We start from the raw sequence: 18,571 nt of genomic DNA, 5'->3' as shown, positions 1-18,571 counted from the left end.
ACCTTACACTCGACAAACTACCCACTACCCACCTAACCTCCATCTCGTGACTTCACACTTTCAAATGTTGGCCAAACCAAAAACTAATTTGACCTCACACTCAGCAAATTAACCATCCACCACCTGACCTCCATCTCGTGACCTCATACTTTCAAATCATTGCCAACCAACAACTAATTCTGATCTCACACTCGAAAAATCACCCACCACCCGACCTCCATCTCGTGACCTCACACTTTCAAATGCTCGTCAAACCAATCACTAATTCCAACCTTACACTCGACAACCCACCCACTATCCACCTAACCTCCATTTGGTGATTTCACACTTTCAAATGTTGGCCAAACCAAAAACTAATTTTGACCTCACACTCATCAAACCATCCATCACCTGACCTCCATCTCGTGACCTCATACTTTCAAATTATTGCCAAACCAACAACTAATTCTGACCTCACACTCGACCAACCATCCACCACCCGACCTCCATCTCGTGACCTCACACTTTAAAATACTCTCCAAACCAACCACTAACTCCGACCTCACACTCGACAAACCACCCACACTAGTAAAAAAAAGAGTAATAGCGAGCATTACTACCGATTGGTTTAAATATCAATCGCTACTAACAAGACAATAGAGATTGGTATTGGTTTAAATACCAATAGCTATTAAAAAAACTCCATTTCCTAAGTCCTACCGCTCTATTTATCCCTTTCCTCCCCTCGCTGCTGTTATTTAGTTCTGGAAGGGATTTCGAGCCTCGAGACGAGAGATCCAGATCCACTTGGAGTCATAGAAGGTCAGCTGCATTTTGTTTACTCCATATCCAGATCCCCTGCAGATTCTACAGAAGATTGACCTTTTCGTTTATTCGTTTTATCGCTCAATGACTCTAGCGATACTCGAGGATGTGTGCAATGGAAGGTCGCCATTGATCTTCATCGATCGCTTCCGAAATTACTGCACCGATGTTACTAGCCGCTGGTAAGTTTCTTCGAACCATCGTTATTCAGTTTTTTCATATCAGAGCTTGTTTTGAAGTTGACGACAATTGTATATATCGTCCGATTAGGCACGTGAAGTAGTGGTAAAGCTGATACAACCTTCTATTTACTTATAAGTTAGAATTTGTCTTGCTTTCATCATTTCAGAAATCTTATGTGCTCATCACAAACACTCGTGTCAAATTGTATAATTGCTGTTAGGAATACTTGCAAGTGATAATTAATTAATTATCCAATTTTAATGGAATTTAAGTAGAGGATAAATAACAAATTTAACAACTGATAAGATAACAATGTGTGAGTATGATGTCCTGACTTGAGATTGGAAGAAGCAAGCTGGACAATCTGTTGAGAACTACTTGAATCATGAAACATATAAAGGAGGATTATGGTAGAAGCAGAACAAAGTCAAGGGAAGAAGGATTTTGAATCAGATAGAGAAGAAGAAGAACTGAGGGGTTGTGTTGTGCCCCTTTGATTCATATATTGGCATGTCTATATTATAGCCTTTGAGTTGGTTATAACTTATATACTAACCTTTACTATTCAAGATACTTCTATTAGTTAGGATACCTAGCGCAATACCAGGTTACTGTACCTTTGTCTCCATACTCTTATCTAAGTCAAGGGATGTCTATTCCTGCGTATGAATTTTATCAATATATATTCTTTGAATTGATAAATTTTATCTATTAGCATGTCAGTGAAGTGCATGTTACTATGATGCAGTGATTGCAAGTCTGATTCTTCAAAGGGACAGGAAATTGTTGGTATACAAAGAGAATGCCATGTACATAGACTAGGTTTGTTGCTCTTGATTTGTCGAAGCATCATTACATATTTTGAAGATTTGAGTTTTAAAGAGGCTAACTTCTATTTGACTTTCTAATATTGGATTATTAATTAATCTGTCTCTACTTATGTGTGTTTCAGATGTTATGCTTAGGGTACTGCTCATTATTCAGAAACTTCTATAGGAAGGCAGAATGCTTGTGCAGGTGTCCGTTGCTAAAGGGTGAGTCTGTAATTATTTAATGGGTCAATGGAGAATTACAAAGGAATTATTGCCAAAAAAAAATCTCCTTCAAAGAATGCATTCACGCTTTCCTTTATTGAAGACTTGATTTTTTATTTTTTTATTTTTTTATTTTTTTTTTTTGTTGGTAACTGCTATTACTGTTTTATTTTCTTAAAAAAAACTTTCTACTGTTACTGTTACCTGAATGTTGGTTAATTAGATGTTCGCAGCGAAATAATTTATAGATCTAATCTAAACATCTAATCATATGATCATGCATAATTGATAGAATCATGATATATAGTTTATAGAAATATATCTTTGATGTGTGAACCGGATCAGATCTGGTAGTAATAAATAGTCGAGAGCCCCACGTGTTGCTCCTCTACTTGGTCCACACGAGCCCGACTAGATCTCTTTACTTTCGACTGCTAGGACGAAAAAGACAAAGGGGAAGCAATCCAATTGCTAGATTAAAAGATTATTTCATTCTCTTGGAGTTCTCACCGTAATATAGTAAAATCCGTTTTAAAAAAGGAACAATTCTCTCTCTATTCACTTCCGTTTTATTGAAAATAAGTGAATCCTTTTGTATTAAATAAAATTCCATAATTAACCATTAATTATATATTATTTTATTTCACAAAAAAATAATATTTCTTATTATTAATAATATCTAATATGTATTAATTATATATTATTTTATTTCAAAATCTTAACTCCATAATTAACCATTAATTATATATTATTTTATTTCACAATCTTAACTCCATAATTAACCATTAATTATATATTATTTTATTTCACAAATAAATAATATTTCTTATTATTAATAATATCTAATATGTATTAATAATTAACCATCTTTCTCGTTTATCTATTCGGTCAACTCTAAGTGTGTGACCTCATAGGACCCGATTATAATAGTTATAGGTTTAACCCCATTAATCGTAGTTGGCTTCTAGTAAAGCACTACGACTCCTAAAATAATCGGATTAAATTATATCTGTTAATTTGTCCTATCCAAGTTTAGTCATTGCACATTAAATTAAATGACACAATTCCTTCAATCTCCCACTTGTTATTAAACAAGTGTGCAATATAAGATATCTTTGTGTCTTAATGTCTTAGTTGATGATATGGTAACATTCATACATTTCTATCAAATATGTTTCTTGAACTCTGAGTTTTAACTGTCAATTAAACGGATGATTCATATTAATCCATCCGAGCATGGCCATGCATTTTCAGTTCTCGCTCTTCAAGTGGCCGAGACACCATTCCTGTTCAATGTATCACAATATACATGAAGTAGAAGGACTTCTCCATTCTTGTATGACTATGGCTCCCACTCAATTTTTAGCAATCCCAATTAATGCCTTTATAACTCCCTTTTACGGAAAGCGTTTAACAGTGTCATAGAAATACCAATCATCAAGTGAGGCCACAACATACTCATGTCTGAGGAATCTACTAAACATGGTTTAACTTAAAACTCTACAATCTCTTTTGGAGAGTCTTAAGGTGGGTCAGTCTTACATGTATCATCCATACACATATATGTAATTGACTAGACATCTCCATGTCCTTATAACCCATGAAACCTGACGCTATCAGTCAACTTACAATATAGTAACTTATAAAATCATCTATGTCTAGGGGTGAGCATAATATGGGTTTACCCAAACCCAACCCTAACCCAAACCCAAAATATTAATTTGGGTTGGTTAATATGGGTTGGGTTGAGTATGGGTTGGGTTGAATATGGGTTGAGTTTAATTTGGGTTGGGTTAGGGTTACCCAAATTACCCAAATTATATAAATTTAGTTTAATTCTCTATTATTAATCCAATATAAACTAATCATCTTCCAACTTTAAGTCGAACACATTTTTGACATGTTTAACATATTTTTCATACATTTAACACGTTTTGCACACATCTAACACGTTTTTAATATTTTTAACACGTTTTTCATACGTTTAACACGTTTTTCACACGTTTTCACATTTTGACACGTTTTCACGTTTTTGACACGTTTAACACGTTTTTACGTTTTTGACACGTTTAACACGTTTTCACGTTTTTGACACGTTTAACACGTTTTTGACATGTTTAACACATTTTCACACTAATAACACGTTTTTTTACGTTTTTGTCACGTTGAACACGTTTTTGACATCTTTAATACATTTAACGCGTTTTTGACAAGTTTAATACGTTTTTTTACGTTTTTGACACGTTTAACACGTTTTTAACATGTTAACACATTTTTGATAAGTTTAACATGATTTTCACGTTTTTGGCACGTTTAACACGTTTTTGATAAGTTTAACACGATTTTCACGTTTTTGGCACGTTTAACACGTTTTTGACATTTTAACACGTTTTTGATATGTTTAACACGTTTTTCACACGTTTAACACGTTTTTAATATTTTTATCACGTTTTCACACTTAAAACATGTTTTTCACACGTTTAACACGTTTTTGGCACGTTTAACAAGTTTTTGACATGTTTAACACGTTTTCATACTAATAACATGTTTTTGTCACGTTTAACACGTTTTTGACAAATTTAACACGTTTTTTTACGTTTTTGGCACGTTTAACGCGTTTTTAACATAACTAACATGTTAACACATTTTTGATAAGTTTAACACGGTTTTCACGTTTTTGGCACGTTTAACACGCTTTTTATATGTTTAACACGTTTTCACACGTTTTTCACACGTTTAACACGTGTTTCACACATTTAACACGTGTTTCACACATTTAATATGTTTTCACGTTTTGGCATGTTAAACACGTTTTTGACATATTTGACACGTTTTTCACACATTAACACGTTTTTCACATTTTGGTACGTTTAATACGTTTTTGACATGTTTAACATGTTTTTCACGTTTTTCACATTCTTAACACGTTTAACATGTTTGTAACATGTTTAATACGTTTGTAACATGTTTGACACATTTTTCACGTTTTTGGCACGTTTAACACGTTTTACAAATATAACATATTTTTTGATATGTTTAACATATTTTTTTGCACGTTAACACGTCTTGATAAGTTTTAACACGTTTTTGTCACGTTTTTGGCTATTTGACACGTTTAATATGTTTTTCACACGTTTGACATTAAACGTGTGAAAACGTATTAAACGTGTCAAAAATGTGAAAAACATGTTAAACGTGTTAAAAACGTGTTAAACGTATCAAAATGTGCCAAAACGAGGAAAACGTATTAAACGTGTCAAAAACGTGGAATATGTGTCAAAAACGTGTTAAACGTGCCAAAAACGTAAAAAACGTGTGAAAACATATTAAACATGTTACAAACGTGTTAAACGTGTTAATAATGTGAAAAATGTGAAAAACATGTTAAACATGTCAAAACGTGTTAAACGTGCCAAAAACGTGAAAATGTGTCAAAATGTGTTAAATGTGTCGTAATCGTGAAAAATGTGGCAAACGTGTTAAAAACGTGTTAAACATGTCAAAACATGAAAATAGTGTCCAACGTGTCAAATGTGTTAAACGTGTTGAATGTATGAAAAACGTATTAAACGTGTCGAAAACGTGAAAAACGTGTTAAACGTCTCAAAACGTGGAAAACGTGTTAAACGTGTCAAAACGTGTTAAACGTGCCAAAAATGTGAAAAACATGTAAAACATGTTAATAATGTGAAAAACGTATTAAACGTGTCGAAAACGTGTTAAACGTGTCAAAATTGTGGAAAACGTGTTAAACGTGTCAAAACGTGCCAAAAACGTGAAAAATGTGTCAAATGTGAAAAATATGTTAAACGTGTCAAAACGTGTTAAACGTGCCAAAAATGCGTCAAAATGTGTTAAACGTGTCGAAAACGTGGAAAAACGCGTCAAACGTGTCAAAAACGTGTCAAACGTGTTAAACATGCCAAAAATATGAAAAACGTGTTCAACGTATCAAAAATGTGTTAAACGTGCCAAAAACGTGTTAAACATGTCAAAAACGTGTTAAACGTGAGAAAAACGTATTAAAAATGTCAAAAACGTGAAAATCGTGTTAAACGAATAAAAATATATTAAATGAGTCAAATACATGTTAAATAAAAAAATAAAAATAAAATAATTTGGGTTACCCAACCCATACTCAACCCAACCCATACCCAACCCATATTAGTAAATAATATGGGTTGAATTATGGGTTGGGTAAATTTAATTTGGGTTGAATATGGGTTGGGTAATACGGGTTGGGTTTACCCGTTTGCTCACCCCTATCTATGTCCATTTGATGATTTCAAACTATAGACTTTTAATAATTCAAAACTTCATTTCACTTAATGGGGTTTCATTCACCAGAACACTTAAGGTGATCCCATTTGTTAATAATGAATTATTTGGACATATTATTCAATATCGATAAAAACAATATAAATAAGGATGAAATATCATATATCATAAAATCATCAAGTCAAACATAAAACTGGTGTCTAACACTCATAAATACATAATGTAATACAAAAGAAAACTCAAAGCCATTCTCCAATGTGCTTGAGATCCTTAGCCCTAGTATGACTCTCATGCTTAGGCCTAGGCATAAGTTTGGTTAATGGATCTACAATGTTGTCATCAGTATGCACCTTACACATCCTAATATCACCCATAGTGATGATGTGTCGAATAAGGTGATACTTTCTCATAACATGTCTGGATTTGGAGCTCGAACTTGGTTCCTTTTCCTGAGCTATGGAACCATTGTTGTCACAATAGATGTCGATAGGCATTGAAATGCTAGGAACAACACTAAGTTCATCAAGGAACTTCCTCATCCAAACGGCCTCCTTTGCTGCTTCACTAGCAGCAATGTACTCAGCCTCTGTTGTAAAATCTGCTATAGTACCTTGCTTGGAGCTCTTCTAGCTCACAGCTCATCCGTTAAGGATAAAGACATAACCCGATTGAGACTCAAAGCCATCTCGGTCAGTCTGAAAGCTTGCATCAGTATAGCCTTGTACGATCAATTTTTCATCCCCCCATATACTAAGAAATCATCCTTTGTTCTTCTTAAGTACTTCAGGATATTCTTAGCTGCACTCCAATGTGCTTCTCCAGAACTTGATTGGTATCTGCTACACATGCTCAAAGCATATGCAACATCTGGACGTGTACATACCATGACATACATGATAGATCATATAGAAGAAGCATATGAGATCTTGTTCATCTTCTCAAGCTCAACAGGTGTTTTAGGACATTGCGTCTTGTTGAGATATACACCTTGTTGAATGGGTAAAAATCCCTTCTTGGAATCTTGCATCTTGAATCTATTAAGAATCTTATCAATATAAGTTCATTGACTTAATCCAAGAAGCCTCTTAGTTCTATCTCTATAGATTTTAATTCCAAGTATGTACTCGGCCTTTCCTAACTCTTTCATTGAAAAACATTTCTTCAGCCATTCTTTTAAGGACTCTAGCATCGGAATGTCATTCCCAATAAGTAGTATGTCATCCACATACAAGATTAAGAAGGCTGCCTTACTCCCACTAAACTTCTTGTAAACACAAGGATCCTCTTCGCATCTAATGAATTCAAACTCTTTGATCTTTTCATCAAATCGAAAGTTTCAACTCCTGGATGCTTGCTTAAGTCCATAAATGGACTTCTTAAGCTTGCATACCTTCCCAACATGATTTGGATCTTCAAAACCTTCAGGTTGTGTCATGTACACATACTCTTCCAAAAAACCATTTAGAAAAGCGGTTTTGACATCCATTTGCCATATCTCATAGTCATAATATGCAGCAATAGCTAGGATTATCCTAATGGATTTAATCATGACAACTGGTAAAAATGTCTCGTCATAGTCTATACCATGAATTTGTCTAAAACCTTTGGCAACTAGTCTTGCCTTGTAAACAAATGCAATTTCATCCTTGTCATTTTTGAGTTTGAAAATTCATTTGCTTCCTATGGGTTTTACCCCATCTGGCAAATCTATCAAGTCCCATACGTGATTTTCAAACATCGAATCCATTTCAGATCTCATGGCGTCAAGCCATTTATTTGAGTCTGGACCCGTCACTGCTTGCTTATAGGTCAAAGGCTCACTATGTTCTAGCATAAGAACATCAAGGCTTACATTTAAGATGAAATCATCATAACGTCTTGGTTGTACCCTTGGCCTTTCCGATCTACGAGTGGGTTCAACTTGTTCAACAACTAAATCTGGAACATGATCTACAACTGTTTGTAGATCCTCTTGTTCTGGTTCTTGGATGTTCTGAGGCCCTGAGCCTTCAAAAGTAATCATCTCTGCATCGACATCATCCATGTCATTTTGTTGTTGAGTTTGTTGCTCTTCATCATCTTAAACTGTTTCAAGATGAATATTTCTCCCACTTGACTTGTTGGAAAGAAACTCTCTATCCAAAAAGACACTGTCCCTTGCAACAAACACCTTTTGCTGAGTTGGATTGTAGAAGTAATATCCAAAACTTCCTTTTGGATACCCTATAAAAAAGCATTTATCTGATTTTGGGGCAAGCTTCTCTGTTTGTAAACGCTTTACATAAGCTTCACATCCCCATATTTTCCAAAAAGACAACTTTGGAACCTTTCCAGTCCATATCATCTCATATGGAGTTTTGTTTACAGTTCTTGACGGTGTCCTATTTAGTGTAAGTACAGCGGTAGTGAGGGCATATCCCCAGAAGGATACCGGAAGATTAAAAAAACTCATCATTGATCGGACCATATCTAACAAAGTCATGTTTCTCCTTTCAGACACACCATTTAGCTGAGGTGTTCCTCGGGTAGACAACTGTGTGACTATCCCACAGGTTTTCAAATGATGATCAAATTCGTGGCTCAAGTACTCACCACCACGATCATATCGAAGTGCTTTTATTTTCTTGCCACTTTTAGTCTCTACTTCGTTTTTAAATTCCTTGAACTTTTAAAAGGACTTTGATTTATGTGACATAAGGTAAATATACCCATATCTACTCATGTCATCAGTAAATGTGATGAAGTAACTATAGCCACCTTTAGCTTCAGTGCTCATTGGACCACATACATCAGTATGTATTACACCCAGTAGTTCAGTAGCCCTTTCAAACGTTCCTTTGAAAGGTGACCTTGTCATCTTGCCCATCAGACATGATTCACATGTATCAATGGATTCAAAATCCATGTCTTTTAGAAGCCCATCTTTGTGGATCTTCTTCATGCGATTCGCACTAATGTGACCATATCGACAATGCCATAGGTAGGCCTCACTCAAACTATTTAATTTTTGTCTTTTGTTATTTATGTTATACAATTCTAATTTGAGATCCAATACAAAGAGTCTATTACTCATTGGAGTAGTCGTATAGAAAATATCATTCTTAAAAACAGAAATATTTCTATTTTTAATGCTAAATTCAAAACCTTCAGAATGTAATACAGCAACCGAAACAAGGTTCTTAGTAATGCAAGGAACATAATAACAATTATTTAGTTCTAATATTAAACCAGAAGGTAAAGATAGACTTAAATCTCCTACGGTAAGTGCAGCAACACTTGCTCCATTTCCAACGCGCAGGTCTATCTCTCCTTTCTTCATTGTCTTTTATTTCTAAGTCCCTGCACATATGAAATAATGTGAGCACCACATGCAGTATCTAATACCCAAGTAGGACCATTATTTAATGTGAGAACATCGGTTGTCATAATCTCAATAACATAAATACCTGAAGTGGAACTCACAGTCCCGTTCTTCTTGTCTTTTAGGTACTTGGGACAATTTCTTTTCCAGTGTCCCTTGGCCTTGTAGTAAAAACAATCATGATCAGCAACCATCTTTGGCTTCTCACCACCCTTGGGTTTGGCAACTTGCTTGCCTTTCCCTTGGTTATTGTTCTTTTTCTTAGCCACCTTCTTAAACCACTCCCATTGTTGACATTTAGAACTTCCTTCTTCTTGTCATCGATAATATTGCCTTCAACATTTTTAAGCATGTTATGGAGCTCATTCAGATCATGATTTAGACCATTCATATGGTATTGCATTCTAAATGGTGCAAAACCATCATGTAAGGATCTAAGAACAATATCAGTGGCCAACTCTTGGTCATATGGGGTCCCCAGATTTTCCATCCTCTTGAAAAGCCCAGTCAGGCTAATCACATGAGAACTCACTGGTTTTCCCTTCACAAGCTTGCTATCAAGTATAGCCTTGTGAGTCTCATATCGCTGTATCCTTGTCTGATCCCGAAACAACATTTTCAGTTCAGTTATGATAGTATAAGCATCAGAATGCAAAAACCTCTTTTGCAATTCAGGCTCCATTGCAGCTAGCATGAGGCAAGTAACATGTAATGCTTCAGTTTTCACCCGAGTTGATGTTGCCTTCTCCTCATCTGATGAGGTTCCGGTCACAGTAGGGATAGGGGTAGTTAGGACGTCCTCACGTCCCTCAGACCTGAGAATAATTCTCAGATTCCTTTCCCAATCAAGGAAGTTCGTTTCAATGAGCTTGTTTTTCTCAACAATTGAGCGCAGATATAATTTCAAATTATCGTTCGACATATTCTACCGAATATAAATGACATAAAAATCAGTTTATGTTTTGAAATATACAAAACACTTATAATTGAATAATTTAAAATAAGTGAATGCACATTTTATTCAAGTTTTTATAGTCCCTTATGAATAAAATGATTCCAAGATCCCATTACAGACAATCCCCAACGTACTTTTGCACTGCCTTAGGTCTTGTGTGTTCAAGGTAAGTAACAATTACTAATTATAACTTCTTATAATTCTAGGTTGATGATCCACATCCAATGTAAGATTCATCCCCATGCCTCAAGATCCAAAACTTTGCCTTTTGGTCTCTTGTTGGGTACAACCGTATCAAGGTTTATGAATCCCCGTATAGATTCATCCTCAGGAGCCTAAGGTTGAGGAAAGACACCCTTGCTTTTACAAAACCTTTCCAACCAAAACCATAAACTTCATGGGTCATGACACGGAAAGGCATTGCCACAATTTTTCTTTAGGAACTTAAGTTTTGATTGTCTTTTATTTATTAGTGAAAATTATTATAAATAAAAATAATGCAATGAAAATTGTGATCCTAGTATGGCCCCTAAGATGCAAAAAAAAAATATATAAAGAACTAAACTTCTTTGGTCTCCATGCTTGCACCCTTCATGGATCTCCATCCTTGAACTTCATGGTTCTTATTTGTATTACATAATTATTTATAATAATCTAATTATTAAAATAAATTACAAAATACATAACGAAACGTAGATCGTGTTATAAGAAAACATAACGATGCTCAGATCGTATTTCTGGGCCATACTAAAAAATATTAATCTTTAATAAGTGGGATTTCCTAACTTTTAGAAAACAAATATATCATATTTATTTGATCTAAATATTTATATAATCCAATTAAAATAAATATTTCTTTTATTTTCTTAAAGATAGTTTTACATCTGATATAGATCTATGTAAAATCTATGTAAAATTATATCATCGATGTAGATCCGCATCAAAATTAACAGTTAATTTATTGATCCTTTCAATATATGCAACATTGCGCTCTGATACCACTGTTGGTTAATTAGATGTTCGCAGCGGAATAATTTATATATCTAATCTAAACATCTAATCATATGATCATGCATAATTGATAGAATCATGATATATAGTTTATAAAAATATACCTTTGATGCGTGAACCGAATCAGATCTGGTAGTAATGAATAGTCGAGAGCCCCACGTGTTACTCCTTTACTTGGTCCACACGAGCCCGACTAGATCTCTTTACTTTCGACTGCTAGGACGAAAAAGACAAAGAGGAAGCAATCCAATTGCTAGATTAAAAGATGATTTATTCCTCTTGGAGTTCTCACCGCAATATAGCAAAAGCCGTTTTAAAAGAGGAACAATTCTCTCTATTCAATTCCGTTTTATTACAAATAAGTGAATCCTTTTGTATTCACCATTAATACATATTAGATAAAATTTCATAATTAACCATTAATTATATATTATTTTATTTCACAAATAAATAATATTTCTTATTATTAATAATATCTAATATGTATTAATTATATATTATTTTATTTCACAATCTTAACTCCATAATTAAGCATTAATTATATATTATTTTATTTCACAATCTTAACTCCATAATTAATCATTAATTATATATTATTTTATTTCACAAATAAATAATATTTCTTACTATTAATAATATCTAATATGTATTAATAATTAACCATTTTTCTCGTTTATCTAGTCGGTCAACTCTAAGTGTGTGACCTCATAGGACCCGATTATAATAGTTATAGGTTTAACCCCATTAATCGTAGTTGGCTTCTAAAAAAGCACTACGACTCCTAAAATAATTGGATTAAATTATATATTTGAATTTGTCTTATCCAAGTTTAGTGATTGCACATTAAATTAAAGGACACAATTTCTTCACTGAATCTATTTAGGTTTTATTTAGGTTTGTATCATTTTAACTACCGATCTATCTTAGATTGGTGATGGGGTGGCTGAGGTTCATAGAAGGTGGAAGGAAGGTCGATTGCATCAGAAGTCCCAACAATGTAATTAGAAAGCGGATGTCTTTCATGAATTTGATGGAATCACAACTTGCTAATTCCTACATCTGTGCAGGCCTATCCTATCCCCTAGATGTTGAAGAAGTTAAAGGTATCAATAATTCAGAAATTGAAATATCATTCTTAAGACATAAGAGAATAGAAACTTTACTATAACTCTTATAATGGGCAAGGACCCACCCATGCTAGTCCAAGTGGTAAGAAATTGAGGTCTCAAGTTCAATCCCACTTAAAGCCCCTTGAAAACCCTGGTCTCAAAAAGAAATTCATTTTATTTAAATTTGCTTATGTTCCCCTTTCTCATGTACATAGATGTGGTTACTGTTGCAGACTACATATTGGTTGTTGAGAAGGAATCGAGTAGTTTGTATCTTCTAAGGTTTCTGCTTTATTTTAAGCTGCCCATTTTTGGTAATTCAATCTTAGCCTTTTTCTCTTTCAGTGTTTGAACGACTTGCCAACGACGAGTTCTGCAACAAAAATCGTTGTATCGTGATTACTGTAAGTTAAATTTAGATTCTACTCTACTTCAATGCAAGTTTCAACCATATTTCAATAGGGACGAGGCTATCCAGATGTTCCTATAAGAAGGCAAGTACGCTTAGATATATATAATTTTTTTCAAACATAAACTAATTTAAAAAACGTGTTTCATGAAAAAGTTGGATTATCTGGGGTTAGATAACTAAAAAATTTGATTATGAACAACTTGGTTTTAGTTTTGCACATCTTTTTGGTAATTTAATATTCTCATTCTTCTATGAATCTGGTCAGGTTTGTGAGACTTCTAACAGAAAATCTGTGGTTGCCTACCTATTGCTTGGTAGATTGTGATCCATATGGACTTGACATCTTGACCACATACAAATTTGGTTCTATGGTAAGGATTTGAGATGTTAGGACTCCTGAATTAACTTTATATATATTTTGGTTATGATTGGTGATCTGAATATTTCTGTAAGCAGCAAATGGCATATGATGTGAAATTTCTACGAGTTCTAGAGATCCAATGGCTGAGTGCTTTTCCTTCAGATTCAGATAAATACGATCTTCCACAGCAGTGCTTGTTTCCCTTAACCAAAGAAGGTATATTTCTTGTGCATTGCATTGAAATTTCTCATTGCTTTCTTCATCATTCTTAATTATTTTTATAATTTCATTAAAAACCATAATCGACGCGAAAGTGGCATATGCTATTTTAGAAATAGGGCCAAAAAGGGATGGGAAAGCTGAAACATTCTTATCTTTGATCTGGTTTCCTCATCTTAGATCAGTGCAACAATCTTACGTTGTGATCTTGTTTTGAACATTCTTTTGTTTTTTACATCAGACGAGAACCGAATCGATGCTGCTTAGATGTTATTTACAACGCGAAGTGCCACATTGGAATTCAGCCTGAAGTGAATCCATTCTGGTGTTGTTGTCCATGAAATTCAGCCAGGTATGTACAATCAAACCTCAAACGCCCACGTTAAGACGTTTGACATTTCTTTCTTAATGTTGTTGAAATGGATGATTCGTGTGGTGATATTATAGAAATATATCTAACAAAATACATATTTAAACAAAGGACATACTTTATATTTGTTATGGTGAGAAAATTTGTAAAACTCTTTATTTATTGTCATGTACATGCATCACAAATTTGCAAATTTACTTTATATTATTATTGTCGTGTACATGTATTAGAAGGTTGTGGTTGGGCATGATACAACTGCAGGGTTCCCCAGCCACACACGTGGATTCACATTCTAGTTCAGGGATTTCTAACTCATACACGTGGATTCACATTCAAGTTAAGGGATTTCTAACCCATCTGCTCATTTGCTGTTATTGGAAGAAATTGATAATTGTTTTGATTTTTTTTTAAATTTTCGATAAAGGATGTGGCGATTGGTTTATTAACCAATCACTAAATTTTTAAAATTTATTTTTTGTCAAGGAAATTGCGATTGGTATACTAACCAATCGCAAGAGACTAAAGGGAAATTGCGATTGGTATGCTAACCAATCGCCATAGAGTAAAGGGAAATTGCGATTGAAAAACTAATCAATCGCCATAGAGAAATTGCGAGTGGACATTCACCAATCGCCGTTGCCAATTAAGGCAACAAAGAGAACACCTATGCCAATTGATGGCGATTAGTTTATAACCAATCACTATAGTCTTCTAGCGATTGGTTTAAATGTGAATAACGATTGGTTTACCAATGGCCAGAAGGTATTTTTTTACTAGTGCCACCACCCACCTAACTTCCATCTCGTGACCTCACACTTTCAAATGTTAGTAAAACCAACAACTAAACCCGACCTCACACTCGACAAAACACCTACCACCCACCTGACCTCCATCTCATGACCTCAAACTTTTAAATACTCGTCAAACCAACCACTAATTTCGACCTAATACTCGAAAACCACCCCAGCCAGACCTCCTTTTAGTGACCTCACTTTCAAATGCTCGCCACACCAACCACTAATGTTAACCTCACACTCGACAAACCACCCATCACCCGACCTCCATCTCGTGACCTCATACTTTTAAATGCTCGCCAAACAAACAATTAATTTTGACATCACACTTGACAAACCACCTACCACTCGACCTCCATCTCGTGACCTCACACTTTCAAATGCTTGCCAAAAAATAACTATTTCCGACCTCACACTCGATAAACCACCCACCACCCAACACTAGTAGAAACAAATTCTTTTGTAACAACTTTTAGTAACAACGCTATAACGCTCTTACTAACATTTTTTATTAGTAACGGTTATATAACACCGTTACTAATATCTAAGTATCAGTAATGGTCTTATAAAATCGTTACTAATATCTAAGTATCAATAATGGCTAAATGAAAGAGTCGTTATTGATAACTGACTTTTCTGATTGAATTTCGAAATAAGGGTATCGGTAACTGTTATCCCTAATGCCCTTATTGATACTTAATTGAAATTTATATCTTTTACAGAGGGTATTAGTAACGGTTATTCCTAATACCGTTACTGATACTCGCATCAGTAACGGTTATACCTAATACCCTTACTAATACTCCATTAAAACTTATATCTTCCTACCGAGGGTATCAGTAACCGTTATCTCAATACCCTTACTAATACTTGCATCAGTAAATGTTATACATAATGCCTTACTGATACTCTATTAAAACTTATATTGTCCTATAGAGGATATTAGTAACGGTTACCCCTAATACCTTTACTGATACTCGTATCAGTACCGGTTATACATAATGCACTTACTGATACTCCATTAAAACTTATATCTTTCTACAGAGGTTATCAATAACGATTATCCCTAATACCCTTACTCACACTCGTATCAGTAACGGTTATATCTAATGTCTTTATTAATACTCCATTAAAACTTATATCTTATAGAGGGTATTAGTAATAGTTATCCCTAATACCCTTACTGATACTCGTATCAGTAACGGTTATACCTAATGCCCTTACTAATACTTCATTAAAATTTATATCTTCCTACAGAGTGTATTAGTAACGGTTATCCCTAATACCGTTACTAATACTCCATTAAAAACCCGATTCTCTTTCTTCTTTATTCTCTTTTCTTCTCTTACGCTCCCGTTCCGCCACTGAAGCTGTCGTCGTGCCATCGTTTGAAGCTGTCGTCGTCGCCTAACCTTTGTTCCAACACCGTCGCCTTGCCGTGCTGCCGATTGAAATCGTCGTCGATCCAAGTTAGTTTATTTGTTAAATTAATTAGTTATATTGTTTGAATGTTATGTTAGATTAGTTAGATTGTTTGAATATTTTGTTTATTGATTTGAATGGGGTTATTGATGAGAGGATGAATGAAAATATAATGGCTTATTGGTTGGTTATTCAAATACTTCAATAAGTGCAAGTCCTTAGTTTGATGAAAGAAATTATTTGAGGGGTATTTTAGTTCACGATTTGAATGCTTTCATTAAACAAAGTTAGTGGTTATTAGAGATTTGAAGTAAGGATAGTTGTTGAATGTCATATCTACATTTTATATGGTTCCAAAGATTTTGTATCTAATAATTACAACTGTGACACAGGGATTCCCAATTCTAATAGAGTTAGTTGAGAATAGTGAAAGATGCAACTAGAATGACTTTGATGAAAATGTTTGGTGGAAGTTACCATAGTAATTATATAGTTTGGTATCATTAATATAATCTATTTTATGTGTTTCTTCTATAAGATTCTTCCAAATGGCACTGCTTGGATCTCGAATCTTGTGAACACAATCACAGAATGAGAGGGGAAAGATGTTCATTCCCTTGATCTTAACATTCCAAGTAAGCAATATTATTGGATTCAATTACCTATCTAAGCTATCTTCTTTACTATTTCTCGGCCATTTAAGTTTGTCCTTACTAATACTTACTCGATGTTCTCTGAGCAGTACTTCTTTGTCATCAATGGAATCAAAGGATGGATCAGGGATGACTAAGTACTAGAGATGTGATCTGCTTGAGAAGATCGTGACTAGCTGTAGTTTCAGATATGGAATTCTCTCTTTAATTCGGTTTTATTTTTTTGGTTTGAGGAAGATAAAAAAGACATTTGTGATGCTAGATTATTTTCGAGAAGATTTTGTTTGTTCTCTCTGCTATTGTTTTAGTCACACATAATACTGACATTTGTTCTTCCTCAAAGGTGCTTCAAATTAGAGCTTTTTATATTGTGGTTTTTGAATTATGATTGTGGTTTTTGAATTATGATTGTGATCTTTATATTGATGATTGTGGTCTTTGGATTGATGATTGTGGCTTTGGAATATATTAATGGTTTTGCAAAATGGATAATTATTATTATTTATATCGATACAAATATGAAATATTAAAAAAAAACGATTATGTTTTTTAGTAACGGTTTTTTAAATAAGAAAACCGTTACTAGTAATATATCCGTAACAGTTTGATAAATAAGAAAACCGTTACTAGTAATATATCAGTAACATTTTTATAAATAAGAAAACCGTTACTAATGCTTTATCTGTAACGGTATTATAAATAAGAAAATCGTTACTAATATTTTATCTGTAATGGTTTAACCTTGGCTAAAATTGTTACTAATACTTTATTTGTAATGATTTAACTTTGACTAAAACTATTACTATTATTAGACGAGTAATAGTAACGGCTTTCAAAATCCGTTACTGATACTAGAATAGTATTAGTAACACTCATTTCTGTAACGAATGATAACTGTTTTATTCGTCGTTACAGAATCTTATTCAGTAACGGCTTTCGAGACTTTCAGTAAAGGTTTTCGCATTACTGATACCCCTTTTCTACTAGTGCAACCTCCATCTTGTGACCTCACGCTTTGAAATGCTCGTCAAACCAACCAATAATTCCGACCTCACACTCGACAAACCACCCACCACCCTACTTTCATCTCATTATCTCACACTTTCAAATGCTCGTCAAACCAACAACTAAATCCGACCTCACACTCGAAAAACCACCCACCACCCACCTGACCTCCATTTCTTGACCACACGTTTTCAAATGCTCGTCAAACCAATCAATAATTTCGACCTACACTAGACAAACCACCCCAAACCCAACATCCTTTTCGTGACCTCAAACTTTCAAATACTCGCTAAACCAACCACTAATTCCAACCTCACACTCGACAAAACACCCACCACCCGACTTCCATCTCGCGACCTCACACTTTTAAATGCTCTCCAAACAAACAACTAATTTTGTTCTCACACTTGATAAACCACCCACCACCCATCCTCCATCTTGTGACCTCACACTTTCAAATGTTCGCCAAACCAACAACTAATTTTGACCTCACACTTAATAAAACACCCCCACCCGACCTCCATCTCGTGACCTCACACTTTTAAATGTTCGTCAAACCAACCATTAATTTCGACCTCACACTCAAAAAACCACCCACAA

General features: G+C 34.3%; 1 protein-coding gene across 3 annotated transcripts; it reads left to right on the top strand.

Moving 5' to 3' along the window:
- The first annotated feature begins 692 nt into the window (after positions 1-692).
- On the top strand, positions 693-17,335 carry LOC124921946 (meiotic recombination protein SPO11-1-like). Of its 3 annotated transcripts, XR_007097730.1 has the most exons (12): positions 693-801; positions 899-986; positions 1,736-1,809; positions 1,940-2,021; positions 12,554-12,623; positions 12,694-12,729; positions 13,081-13,139; positions 13,413-13,518; positions 13,604-13,724; positions 13,969-14,079; positions 16,852-16,948; positions 17,056-17,335. XR_007097730.1 is itself a non-coding variant. In XM_047462653.1 (2 exons), the coding sequence occupies exons 1-2, from the start codon at positions 889-891 to the stop codon at positions 1,893-1,895; spliced, it is 258 nt and encodes an 85-aa protein (XP_047318609.1). In that variant the 5' UTR covers positions 712-888; the 3' UTR covers positions 1,896-1,899. The 3 variants fall into 3 exon arrangements, 1 of the variants encoding a protein (XP_047318609.1); XR_007097729.1 differs by having other exon boundaries at positions 712-986; XM_047462653.1 differs by lacking the exons at positions 1,940-2,021; positions 12,554-12,623; positions 12,694-12,729; ... (4 more) ...; positions 16,852-16,948; positions 17,056-17,335 and having other exon boundaries at positions 712-986; positions 1,736-1,899.
- Positions 17,336-18,571: the final 1,236 nt, after the last annotated feature.

The sequence above is a fragment of the Impatiens glandulifera genome, chromosome 1 (assembly GCF_907164915.1).
Source record: "Impatiens glandulifera chromosome 1, dImpGla2.1, whole genome shotgun sequence".
NCBI classification, from domain to species: Eukaryota; Viridiplantae; Streptophyta; class Magnoliopsida; order Ericales; family Balsaminaceae; genus Impatiens; species Impatiens glandulifera.
Note: the sequence above shows the minus strand (reverse complement) of the source record. Positions and strands in the feature narration are given on the sequence as shown.